General features: G+C 38.6%; 1 protein-coding gene across 2 annotated transcripts in view; it reads left to right on the top strand.

Moving 5' to 3' along the window:
* Positions 1–602: 602 nt before the first annotated feature.
* LOC135214489 (6-phosphogluconate dehydrogenase, decarboxylating-like) overlaps positions 603–14,500 on the top strand; it is a 59,265-nt gene continuing 45,367 nt past the window's right edge. Inside the window, exon 1 of one of the 2 annotated variants that reach the window (XM_064248856.1) lies at positions 603–756. In XM_064248856.1, coding sequence (XP_064104926.1) covers positions 743–756 — 14 coding nt within the window. In that variant the 5' untranslated portion in view covers positions 603–742. The remainder of the gene's footprint in view (positions 757–14,500) is intronic. The other variant, XM_064248853.1, reaches the window with a different exon arrangement.

The following is a 14,500-nucleotide window of genomic DNA, read 5'->3' on the forward strand; positions in this document are numbered from 1 at the left end:
ACCAACGGCTTTACTTGACTTCCGACCACGTCATGTCGATTATTTTGAACTGTTTTGGCATAACCAAAAAGCCAAATTACCTGAGATCGGTATTATCTATGTCATGAGTATTACTATTTTAGGAAACAGTGTTTAGATAACCTGAAATTTACCTGTGGGGGTTGCAGGAGGGGTGGGCGGCGATAATTAGGACGGAGGTAGACCCGTATATACATCATAATACCTTGCCAAGAAGCTACCTGAAATTAATACATCTTTATCAGATGAGCAAGATGCCTATATTCATAATTTACTCATTTATTGTTGCATTTTTGTGCTTTATAGAGCATAAAATCATTAGGTTATGAAAATTCGCATTATAGTAGATCATTATATCTAACAATTAATAAAATGTTAAAGGTTTAGATTATACTTTTAGTGGATATATAATTTTAATAGAATATTTAGCAAATGGAGCACAGTTAAAGATTTATGATTGCTAACATTTCTTCTTCCTTCCAATTGTTGAAAAATCTCATTAAATTGAATTACTCTATTACTTATATGAAGTTAAAGGCGTTAATATTAATGTTAATAATAAGGATATTATGAACTTTTAGTAGAATATCTAGCAGATGGAGCCGACGTATGATTGTTGACATTTCTTCTTCTTCCTAATCGTCAGTCTGCTTCCAGATCTCGTTGTGTTAACGTCAAAGTCTTCCTGCGGCTAGCTGCCTTATCATTACACAGCCTTCTTACAATGTCTGAAAAATGGTAAGTGTTGGTGAAAAATTACTCTTAGAGTGCAATTTTGACTATTATTTTTATTCGTTGAAGGTATAATAAGGAGTTTTTTTTCTTAAAAGGAAATGTTTGGTGGTAGACAGATAGTATATAGTAGCTACTACCTAGCTAGGTAGGTACTATATACGGGCAGCCGAACCCGATCCCGGCTTCATCGTCATGTAGCCTATTAGTAATTTGTTTACATAAACAAATTGGTTCTGTTTTCGCATACAATTTTATTTATAATAGTGATTCTGTTAAATATGACATTATTCTACTCTAAACAATGCACATTGCAAGTAGCTGTTGCGTATTTAAAATAGCTTGCGCCACCGGTATTATAGGCTAGTAGCTAACTAGGTAGTAGCTAGGTATTTAGGCTACCTAACCTTGTTGCTATGTTAGGCCTGTTAAAACTGAGTAAACCGTTTAGTTAGTCAATTCTTAATTCATTTAAGGCCAAGCCTAACCAGCCCGATCCGGTCATGGGAACTGGGCCAAGTGCAGGCTAGCATATAGTTTTTAGGTTAGGCTACTGTACTCTTTTTAGTAGTAATTCCACAGAAGAGCCAGGAAAAGATGTATCAATTATTAGGGTGAATGATAGGATAAACGACCAGGCCGCAACATAATGGCCACCTCTCCGGGAACATAGCCACTTCCCAACAAAAGTACTTTAATCCACTGCCATGACCTCCTATGAGCATCTGTCAAGAGTTGTCAGCCGTCCAGGCAACACACCGAGACCTCTATTCTCCTCTTGAAGTAAGTGTTTTCACCTAAATTATAAAATGATGGCATAATTTCCGATTAAACAGAGGTTAATGAGGGTCTAGCCATGAGCAGTGCTAACTTACCTCCATGACACTCAAAATTTTTACTTAACACATCTTAAATGTAGACGATTAATGCCATCTTGATGAGCCACTTGTGTAAAACTAACTGCCCATTTCCTTTGAAAAATACGCAAAATATATGTACCCACAGATACTGGTACACTTTCCTTACAACAGTAGTGAATGATGACGTTCTTTGAGATGAGCCAGGTGTAAACCTAGCGAAGTTTTGGGGATCCCAGTGTGCTAGATACCTAGTACCTAGCTCAAGTGAAGACCAAGGTTATATTTTTGTATAATTAAAAGTGAAGATTTTGAATACTTAGAATGAGAATTTTTGATTTTCCAATGCTAGTGATATCTTATTCCGATAATAGTATGATCTTTCATAAATGCATTTTATTTCACATTTTCACTGTTGCCAGTTGGTATGTGTTTACCCTCCAAACTTGGGATAAGACTTCCACTAGGAAATAAGTGAATTTAGATCAACTTAGTAGCCTTTTTGACCTAGTAGAACCACTTTTATTAATGTGGAGCCTTATTTGGAAGTGTAGTGTTGGCTATGGTGCACGAGAATTCTATTAAGATCATAAGGAAGTAAGTATATGTCATGAAATAAAATACAGTGCCCTACAAACAGAAAGAGTTGGAATTTTCAACAGGCACAATAGTTACACTTTGGTGACATATTTTTAAACATTTTTGATTGGAGTTTTAATTGATAGCTCATAAAATTCAGTCCAGTGTAAGATATCATTTGATATTTAAACAAAGGATGTCTTCATATGCAAGCTTGAATACATCTTAGATAGTAGTACACTAATTCAAGATTTTCTTTTTAATGTAACTGTTTTACACTGCACTTTTATAGGTTGTGGTTACAAGGTTGCTGGTAATGTTGTTAGCATGTAGGCATTCCTTGTGAAGCAAAATTTTGTTCCCTTTTGCTATTGTAAGTTGATTTTAATTTTTTTTTGCTCATATTTACATTATGTGTAGGAATGCATGATGCATTCTGCATTATATGGTTGTCACATGTCTCTTAGTAGTCAGCTGGTGTCAGGTTTAATTGTACAGTATCCTGTTTTCAGTCAGTAAAATGTTTGGGCAGACATATGACTTTGTTCTTTGTAATCATTAGGCTGTAATTGTTCAATTTCTGTGTTATTAACAGAATTTGTTAGGTTGAGGGATTACCTGCCCTTATTTTATGTGTACAAGTGTTCTGATATTACTGATGTTCTTGAATTAAAACAATATGGTAGGTAAAATGAGAAATCTGTTGTTTCATGTATGACACTTACCTGGCAGGTATATATATAGCTATATTCTCTGTTCGCACTGGCAGAATTTTCAAAACTCGCGGCAACCGCTAGATCACTGGTAGTTCAGGTGATCGCCACCCCGCTCCCGTGGCGCTGGTGCTCGGAATCATTCCCATTTTCGTCAGATTTTTTTTCTGCCACTGAACCGGCAACATCGTTGTTGGTTCCCGCTAGAATTCGAAACTCGTTAGCTGACTTTCGCTGTACTTGGATGATTTATTGGGTATCGTATTGGAAAGTTGGATTGGCATCGCAATTGGAAGTTATTATAATGTCTGATTCTGGTATAGTATTTCGAGTGTGTATGAAAGAAGGGTGTAAGGTGAGACTGCCGAAAGCTTCGGTAGACCCTCACACAGTATGTAAGAAGTGTAGAGAGGTTTTGTGTACTTGGGATAATAGATGTAAATGATGTGAAAGTTTAAATGAGAAAGAATGGAAGACTTTCACCAAATATGTTGAGAGACTTGAAAAGGATAGAGTAAGAAGATCGTGTCTCGGAGTGAGAGGTCAGGTTCTCTAGTAAGGCCTTGAATACTTCTGTTATTTACCCCCCCCTTCTTCCCAAGTAGAAGTTGTTAATCCTTCTCCTCCAGGTATCTCCTGCGCCCGCTGCTGTTTCTGAGGATACTAATATTGTGAAAGTGTTCGCCGCCCTTGCGTCCATGGGTGATCAGATTCAGCGTCTTACAGACAAAGTGGGTACGTTTGAAAGTGTCAGTGTAGTGGAGGGGGCGGCTGATCGTCTCACTCGTGCTCCTAGACCTAGGCCTCTGCCAAGCTCCCAGACCCAAGGGAGAAGGCATGTCGACAGTCGACGGGAGGCGAGAGGGGTTCCCTTACGATCAGTCGTCCCCTTTCAGGCAGTCTGTTGGCGTCCCAGGCTGCAGCAGTGCGCCATAGAAAAGGCGACACTGGGAAGTGTTTTTCCTCGACAGATAGTGCTGCGTCAGGCAGGTTTGGACGTTATGCGGAAGCTTCGCGTCCTCTGAAGAGGACGCATAGACCTACGTCTTCTCAAGATGAGCGTTACCCGCAAGAACGGTGGAGTAGTCCCGAGATTTTCTCTTCTAGTGATGAGGAAGAGGTGGTTCCGATTAAAAGGAGGAGATCCGTTAAGTCAAGACAAGACGCAAGACCTCATGAGTACGACGGTTCTCGGGATAGGAGCTCTCCTTCTGAAGACGGAGCAGTCTCTCCGATATCTTCTCCTTATCGTAGGACTCAAGATCGAGTTTCTCGTGTTGATGATACGTCTCGTCGTCGTTCTCCGCTTGCTCAGACTTCCCGCCAGGAAGCAGAGACTAGAAACTTCCTTGAAGAGATGCAAGGAAGGTTGGCTGATTTGGTTAAATCGTGGGGAACATCGGAACTTCCTCCTACGAGGCGTAAGGACGCATCTCTCCCAGTCAAGTCGTCTAAGAGGACGCATGATGGTTGGCCTACTTCTCGTCAGGCTTCGGAGTCTCGGGTAGGACGCAAGCAGGACGCAGGACGCAAGTTACGAGAACAGGAAGCAGGACGCAAGTTTCCGGAGCAGGACGCAGGACGCAATCTTCCGGAAAACAGGACGCAGGACGCAACCTCGGAGCTCAGAAGGACGCAGGACGCAGGACGCAGGCGGCAGGAGCCGTTTTCTTCCCGCGAGGTTGGAAAAGATTTTCTGCAGCAAGACCTGGGTTTACAAGATGTGTCTTCGGCAGAAGAGGAAATAGAAGACTTAGAATCTGAGGAAGGAATAGAAGGTGAAGCACCTTCTTCAGATTATAAGAAATTGACGAATTGCCTTCTTTCACTTTTTGGAGGGGATTTTCAACCTGCAGCTCCAACATCTCCCCTTTCTCAATTCTCCAAGAATAAAACTCCGAAGAAGTCCTCGTTTTTGAAGATGAAATTTTCGATTACGGCTAAGAAGGCGCTTCAAAGAATTGATACGTGGTTGAAGGAAAAGAGGGAAGCGGGCAAGACTGTGTTCTCTTTCCCTCCTGCCAAATTGGCATCGAAGTCCGGATTTGGTATGCGACAGGGGAAAATCTCGGCCTGGGAGTGCCTGCCTCCTCCCAGGGGGATTTTTCCAACATTGTTGACAGTTCCCGCAGACATGCCTTGAATTCGGCCAAAGTGTGGTGGTCTCCATCAGAATTAGATCATCTCTTGAAAGGGATTTTCCGGACCTTCGAGGTTTTTAATTTTTTGGATTGGTCCTTGGGAGCTCTGGGACGAACAGTGGAAGATAATGAAGCAACGGCTTCTCAACTCCCTCCAAGCAGTATTATGTCCTGCATGGACAAAGCCTTAAGGGATGGAGCGATGAATTAGCATCTCTTTTCACCGCAGGAGTGTTAAGAAAAGGTCACTCCTATGCTCTTTTGCTGCTAAGGGCGTTTCTAACGCCCAGAAATCCGAATTGCTTTTTTCCCCACTTTCTGAGCAATTTGTTTCCTGCGATATTATTAAGGATATTTCGCTTTCCCTAACTCAGAAGGCGACGCAGGATCTGTTAACTTCCTCGGTAAGGAAATTTTTACCCAACAAGGTAGTAAGAAGAACCCTAAGGAATCAAGGCAAGCTAGTCAGCCCTTTCGAGGCAAGTCCTTTTCTCGTCCGGCATTCAGAGCAAGAAGAGCTCCGTCCAAGAGGGGTTCGAAACCCAGTACTAAACAATGAACAGCAAGTCCTTCAGACATCAGTAGGTGCCAGACTCCAGAAGTTTTGGGAGATTTGGCAAGAAAAGGGAGCAGAGCCTTGGGTAGTCAAGGTGGCAAAAGAAGGTTACAAGATCCCTTTTCTAAAGAGACCACCTCTTACGACATCGCCAAGAGAGCTGGGGAGCTCACTACAGCGACCCAGTGAAACAAGAAGCACTACATTGAACAAGTTCTTTCTATGCTCAAGAAAGGAGCAATAGAACCTGTTCTGGATCACTTATCTCCGGGATTTTACAACCGGCTGTTTTTAGTAGTCAAAATCCTCGGGGGGATGGAGACCAGTACTGGACGTAAGTCAACTCAATTTATTTGTGGAGAAAACAAAATTTACGATGGAGACGACCGATTCAGTACTGGCAGCGGTACGTCCAGGGGACTGGATGGTCACCCTGGACCTTCAAGACGCATATTTTTATATCCCAATTCATGCAAGATCCAGGAAGTACCTGAGATTTGTGATCCAGAACAGGGTTTTTTCAGTTCAAGCCCTCTGTTTTGGACTGTGCACAGCCCCACAAAGTCTTTACAAGAGTGATGGCGAGCGTGGCGAAGTGGCTACACATTCTAGGAATAAGAGTGTCTCTATACCTGGACGATTGGCTCATAAGAGCCCAATCAAGAAGCAATGTCTGGAGGACTTAGAAATGACGTTTAACATTACGAAAGAGTTAGGGTTGATGGTGAACTTAGAAAAGTCGAATATGCACCCCAGTCAGGAGCTAGTTTATTTGGGGATTCTGATCTCCTCAGTGACTTTTCGGGCTTTTCCGTCTCCCAACAGACAAGATCTGTGCATCCGGAAAGTGCAGCCTTTCTAGAGAACAGAACAATGTTCAGCACGAGAGTGGATGAGCTTTACTGGGGACAACTCTCGTCCCTGGAACGGTTCGTTTCTCTAGGAAGACTTCCACATGAGACCCTACAAATATTTTTGAACCAAGTCTGGCCAAGAAAATCGCAAACCAGATTCCTTCCTGTTTCGAATTCCTCGCAAGATCAAAGAGGAGTTAAAGTGGTGGCTAACTCCGGGAAGTTTAGCAAAGGGAGCGTCTCTCCAGCAAAAGAACCCAGACCATGTATGTTCTCAGACGCATCGGACGCAGGCTGGGGAGCGACTCTCGGACTTCAAAAAGTTTCAGGTCGTTGGAGCAAGGAGGAAACGGCTTGGCATATAAACAGGAAGGAACTGATGGCGATTTTCTTGGCCTTGAAGGAGTTCAAGGCGCGTGATTCGCACAAGGTGGTACAAGTCAACGCGGACAACACCACAGCTCTGGCGTACATCCGCAAACAAGGAGGGACACATTCAATCTCTCTTTGCAAGTTGGCGGAGGAGATCCTTCTTTGGGCAGAGAAGGAAAACGTAACCCTTCTCACCAGATTCATTCAAGGGGAGAAGAATGTGAGAGCGTACCTGTTGAGCAGGGAAGGTCAACTTCTATCAACAGAATGGACACTTCATTTGAGAAGTATGCCAGAGTCTGTGGAAATTATGGGGTCGACCAGTGGTAGACTTGTTTGCGACAGCAATGACGAAGAGATTGACGACGTATTGCTCTCCAGTCCCCAGACCGTCAAGCAGTCGCAGTAGACGCCTTTCTTCTAGATTGGACGGGGCTAGACGTCTACGCCTTTCCCCCGTTCAAGATATTAGGGAAGGTTTTGAAGAAGTTCAGGGAGAGTCAAGGGACAAGAATGACTCTCATAGCTCCATATTTGGCCGGCCCGAGATTGGTTCACAGAGGTACTGGAATGGACGATAGATGTACCAAGGACACTTCCAGCAGAGTAGATCTACTCAAACAGCCTCACTTCAACAGGTACCACAAGAACACCCTCGCTCTGGGTCTGACTGCGTTCAGACTATCGAAAGACTTGTCAGAGCGTGGGGGTTTTTCTAGTAGAGGCGGCCAGAGCGGTGGCCGGAGCTAGAAGAGCCTCTACTATTAAGTTGTACCAGGCGAAGTGGGGAATCTTTCGCAAGTGGTGCAAGAGTCGGAAGATTTCTTCATCCAGTACCTCTGTGACCCAAATTGCCGACTTCCTTTTATACTTAAAGAAGGAAATAAAATTGTCAACTCAGACGATTAAAGGGTATCGAGTATGTTGGCTTCTGTATTTAGACATAGAGGTCTAGATCATTACAAATAATCTAGATCTGAGAGACCTCATAAGGTCCTTTGCAACAAGGAAGGACCCCAATACAGAGCTCCGTCCTGGAATCTCGATGTGGTCCTGAAATTTTTAGGAACTAGTAAGTTTGAACCGATGGATCAAGGTTCGTTGAGAGATATCACAAAAAAGACCATCTTTTTGGTGCATTGTTCCCACCGCTAAAAGGGTGAGTGAGCTACAAGCAATTAGCAAACATATTGGTTGGAAACATGACAAGCGGTTTGCTCTTTTCAGGAGGGGTTTTCTTGGCCAAGAACGAGAATCCAGCTCATCCATGGCCAAGGTCGTTTGAAATTATGGGTCTTTCAGATCTAGTAGGACAGGAACAAGAGATAGTTTCTTTGTCCAGTAAGGGCATTGCGCTATTATTTTTTGGATAAAACCAGTAAGATTAGAGGAACTTCAGAATCACTGTGGTGCTCTGTGAAGGACCCTAGCAGAGCAATGACCAAAATGCTATTGCCTTTTTCCTTAGGGACTAATTAAAGAGTCTCATATGTTATGCCAAGAAGAAAATTTCGGCATCCTTAAGGGTTAAGGCACACGAAGTGAGAGCAGTAGCTACTTCGTTGGCTTTTAAAAAGAATATGGCCCTCAAAGATTTAATTGAAACGACGTTTTGGAGGACTAATTCAGTGTTGCAAGTCATTACCTTAGAAACGTCAAAACACGTTTGACAATTGTCAAACGTTGGGTCCATATGTATCCTCAGGAGCAGTATTGGGCAAAGGAGTTTCCACCCCATAACTTACTAACATGCTAGGTATTTTAATGAAGTGGTGTTGTTTTTACGGTTGTCTGAGAGGGTGATTTCCTCTTCAGTCTGTGAAGTGTAGTGTGTTAGGTTAGTGTTGTGTGTGGTTCAGGTGGTCTAACTTATCCTAGCATGAATGCCCGTGGTAAGAGAGGGCTAGGGTTTCCTGTCAACAAATTGGTCCCGTTCCAGTTGTCAGACCCTTGTATTTAGCTTCACCAACTAATAGGTCACGTCCTAGTTGGAAGCTACTAAGGCTTAGCAGGCTAAGAGGCAGGAATGCTGAAGTCAGCTACCTTAGCAGGAGGTAAGGAATCTAAGAGTATTTTAAATTTTTAAATTTTTAAAAACTCTTACAATGTTGCTGTCTTTGACCCACCTCCAAATGTGTCAATCAGCTATATATTACCTGCCAGGTAAGTGTCATACATGAAATGATGTTATTATGATATAACAAAGTTTCATGTATACTTACCTGGCAGGTATATATAATTAAATTCCCACCCACCTCCCCTCAGGAGACAGGGTTCAGAGAGAAAAATCTGACGAAAATGGGAATGATTCCGAGCACCAGCGCCACGGGAGCGGGGTGGCGATCACCTGAACTACCAGTGATCTAGCGGTTGCCGCGAGTTTTGAAATTCTGCCAGTGCGAACAGAGAATATAGCTATATATACCTGCCAGGTAAGTATACATGAAACTTTGTTATATCATAATAACATCATTTTTCTGTATTGTGTATAGGAAATAAGCCTTCGAAGTTTTGTTAATGCCATTATATATATCCTGTTAAAAACAATGGACTGTACTGTACGGTAGTTTTTATTATGAGCTTAGTGCTAAGGTACAGGTTGGTCAGACATCCTCAGCTGATACATTTCAAAAACTCTTCAGTCTCTCTCATTTAGAAATGGATGAGTACTTATGTTTTGGTCTTGACAGTTTTGTGCTGTATTTGATACTTTCTCCATTGTTGCATATTGTGCATTATATGAATATTGCATGGATTAATTAACTGAAAATAACGTTTCTGTGTGATGCTAAGTGCGTTAATTGAATTTTTTATGAATAGAACTTACCTGGCAGTTATATATATATTTTAAGCTATATATATATAACTGCCAGGTAAGTTCTATTCATAAAAACTAGATTTAATCTCAGAATTACCACTAATGTTCAACCTAATGCTGAACATAGAAATCAGGGAGTTAGCAATCTTTTTCTCCAAAGCTAATAAATGGAGGTAGTTTATTATAGTGATGACATGTCAGATTAGCCTTGTACTTCTATAGTTTAGTACAGTATTTTGCTGACTGATCATAGAATGTAGTTTCCGGCATTGGTGTAGAGAACTTGTCACCTTCATCTACATATCCTCATCATTACAATTAATATGAAACCAGATGTTTTATCACCAACCAGTTATCCTTCTCCGTTTCATCCTCATTCGCAGACCACTTCAATGCCCGCTGACTCATTGTCTTACTTGTACCTATATTAGAGTTTTGACCACTTTTTCTTTCTACATTTCTCACCCATTCTAACCTTACTCTTTATATGCTGTATACTGAATTGTGGAATTACTGCATCCCAGGAGCTTCCATCTTTTTTTTTCTTTCTCTTGCATTCAACATAGGCACTGCATTTCCAAAATATTGATGAGAAAAGGATAAGCATTTTATTTATGTGCAAAATCCTTTTCATGGCAGACTGGTCAAAATTGATTGAATGTAGTTATATTAAATTTAGTATAAAACTATTTTTGAATAAACAGTAATCCAACAGGCAATAGTTAAACATAAGTAATAAATGTTACAGTGTGCAAAGGATAGCCATCTTGTTGGCATAAGCAAGTAACCCTAAGCATTGCTGTAGTGTCGAAGTGAGCTTAGGATATCCCAGAGCTGCCATTTGAAATGCCTTTGTTGTTATATATTTGATCTAATTGTATCAATCCATATGGATGAAAAGACTGCACTGAACAACGTCTTGTAGATAGTCTGCCTGAAATGGAGACTTAAAGTCTAAGAAAGGACTCAGGCTCTTGTGTGTTCCCATTGCCTTCTTTCAAGGCTGCAAAATGATCAGTTTTATCGTCTCGCAGATTTCATGGGCACCATGTCATGTGACTTGCATTGCCAGGGTTCAATAATCTGGTGAGTTGGTGGCTTTTGAGATTGACATGTTAAACTCTGTTGGGCCCACGTGAACATAAGCACTGTTTTGTATTTGGGCATTAATAGGGTATGGCTGGCTGTAGCCACAGTCTAAAAGGTCATAGGGCTAACAACTTCATCCTAAAATACTTACTGAAAACCCAAAAAGGTAGGACCTTCTCGAGTTACCACCAGCATGGAAGTTATGAAAATATGTATATATATATATATATATATATATATCTAAATATATAATATATATATATATATATATATATATATATATATATAATATATAATATACAATATACAATATATATATATATATTATATATATATATTATATATACTATAATATATATATATATATATATATATATATATATGATATATATATATATATATGTATATATATATATTTCTATTATATATATATATATATATATATATATATATATATATATATATTATATATCATATATATATATATATATATATAAATATATATATATTTATATTTATATATTCATAGTATATATATTTATATATATAAATATATATATATATATATATATATAATAAATAATTATATAATTTATTTCCTATTAATATATAAAATTTTTTTATTATTATATATATATTAAATAATTATATAATATATATTATATAATTTTATATGATATATAACTTATATATATATATATACTATATAGATATATATATATTATATATATATAATATATATATGTATTTCTATTATATTTTAATTATATAATAATATATATATATATATTATATATATATTTATTTTTATTATATATTTATATTATATATATATATATTATATATATATATATACTATATATATATTTATATTTATATATTCATATTATATATATTTATTATATATATATATTATATATATTATATATATATAATAATATACTATAATATTATATATATATTATTTATATATATATAGTATATATATATATTAATTAGATAATTACATATCTTTCTTTATCTTTTATATAATATAATATATATATATATATATATATATAATATATATATATATATATATATATATATACATTGCACACATACACCGCAGTTCATAGTATTAGAAAACAGTGTTCAGATTGACTTGAGAATGCAGCAGCATTCTCTGCAGCCATAACAGCAGAGTCATTAGGGCTTGGAGGTATAATTAGCTTTGTGAGGAGAAACTTAATAACACGTTGAAGACCTCATATTGCTGATGTTTCCGTGAAAAATGATTTTCGTTTATATTGTAATCTGTGTTTCCCGGATGCAGTTTTTTCTTTCAAGGTTTGGCAAGTGTCCAGTTTGACTTTGCCATTGAATATGTGGTTGGAAATCAGTCAGCCAGTCTCTCTCTCTCTCTCCTCTCTCTCTCTCTCTCTCTCTCTCTCTCTCTCTCTCTCTCTCTCTCTCTCTCTCTCTCTCTCATTAACAAGACTCTTTACAAGACCTCATCAAAGACCTCATTACTGGTTGTCATAGCGGAGATATTTATTCAGGAAAAGTTACAAGCTTACCAGGACTAACAGTCCTCATTGACAATGAGGACTGTTAGTCCTAGAAAATGTAAAATGTATATATATATATATATATATATATATATATATATATATATATATATATATATCATCAAGGAAGCAAGGGAGACGTCTTCTGGTAATTTAAAAAGGCTTTATTAAGCAACGTTTCAGGGTCCAGCCACAGGGGGTGAGTTATAGAACAGGTATCCGGTTGCCTTCAACAGAATTCTCGAACATTCGAGAACATTAAAAAAATGCAAATTCACTATAGAATACAAACACTTTAAAATCATTACACGGGCTTCTTCTCCTCAAGAGCTTGCTGTCTTCGAATCGCTTTCCATAAAAACAATAGTTCCAAAATTAAAAAAATCAAACTACCGCTACCCCTCTTTACCTGGCATAACTGTTTACTTGGAACCTTTCCTTCTTCTTCTGGTCACTCGTCTTCTTTCTTTCACTTGAGATGGTAATTTTCTGAGCATTGTAGTAGGTTTTCTATGAATTTTAAATGTATGTTAGTTATTAGGATGAGTCTTTTTATTATATTTATGTATATTAAATCTTTTTACAGCCGTGATGATGGGGCTGGACCAATAAAGCCTTTTTAAATTACCAGAAGACGTCTCCCTTACTTCCTTGAGAATATATCTCGAACGACTGCTGTTTTCCTGTGATATATATATGTGTGTATGTTTATGGGCACGGTCTAGGTATATTCCTAGACCGTGGTAATGTGTAGTATTCGAATGTTACGTAGTGCCTCCGGGCCAAACGGAAATGGCGGTGGTTATTTGAAAAGATATTTGAAGTGAACACTGAGAACGGAGCCATTATTTCGAGACCATTTTGCATTCGTTATTTTGCGGCTTATTCGTGTGGTTTGGGGCTCTTCTGTTGCGCGGGGAGTGGGGTGGGGTTCGTGGAATATTATATATATTATTTTATGTATACTTCCGGAATGGCTGTCGCCCAGGGGGTATTGAACAATAATTATATATATATATATATAGATATATATATATTATATACACAACATAGTACACACACATACATGGTTATGCTATGCATACACATGCATAGCATAACCACGTACGCATCCTTTCGGAAATCATCCACTTTCATATGTTCAGGTCATTATTGTGGCATGTGCATCACATGCATTTTTTAAATATCCTCCACCTGTTGCAGATTTAATGAGCAGGTGTGTCTCCCCCCCTTCCCCCCGCTCCCACCCTTCTCATAAGGCAGCAAGGAAGAATAGAGCCAACCGTTGCAAAACTGCCTAAGCCGTCGTTATATATGTACGTATCTTTCGCCATGGCAATGACGTCATGATGACGTCACGTTGTACACGAGTTCAGCCGACTTTTCCTAGTGGTTGAGTTTTCGTGGTGGGGAATCCTCTCGACACAAGGGAGTTTATTATTTTTTTTTATTTACTTATTTAGGGAATCCCTGGTTGATTTTTTTTTATTTTGTTTTTCGTGGTTCGGTCTATGCATTCATACAAGGGAATTACAGAGCTGTATATATGTGTTTATGTATTTATTTGTAGAAAGAATGGTATCGTAGAGTCTCTGTGTGTGGTATATATATAATATATATATATATATATATAGATATATTATATTATATATATAATATATATATATATATATATATATATATAATGATATATATATATCCCTGTGTGTATGTATGCATATATATATATATATATATATATATATTATATATATATTATATACAGAGAGAGAGAGAGAGAGAGAGAGAGTTACAAGGATTAGGATGTCTCAAAGACTTTTTATTCCATCCGAGGAGAAATCATGTGCTCACTTATCTCTAGGAGCAGGTTTTAATGTTCATTCACTGTATCCTAATGATTTTGTCTAGCTTTCTTTTGAACTCTTCCACACTGAGAGAGAGAGAGAGAGAGAGAGAGAGAGAGAGAGAGAGAGAGAGAGAGAGAGTCTACAATACGAAATCCTTGACTCCTTCAACACCCACGCATACCAACCAGAGAGATCATGCCCACCTCATCTGATTGGCATAATAGATAACTTAGATAAAAAACCCCCCCCCCCCCCCCCCCCCCCCCCCCCCCACCCCCCCCCCCCCCCCCCCACCTGAGGGCATATATTTTTTTTTCTGGTCCCGGTTAAACTTTTTTTTTTTTTTTTTTATCCGTTATGGCGAGATCTTATCC

This window comes from Macrobrachium nipponense, chromosome 45 (genome assembly GCF_015104395.2).
Source record: "Macrobrachium nipponense isolate FS-2020 chromosome 45, ASM1510439v2, whole genome shotgun sequence".
NCBI classification, from domain to species: domain Eukaryota; kingdom Metazoa; phylum Arthropoda; class Malacostraca; order Decapoda; family Palaemonidae; genus Macrobrachium; species Macrobrachium nipponense.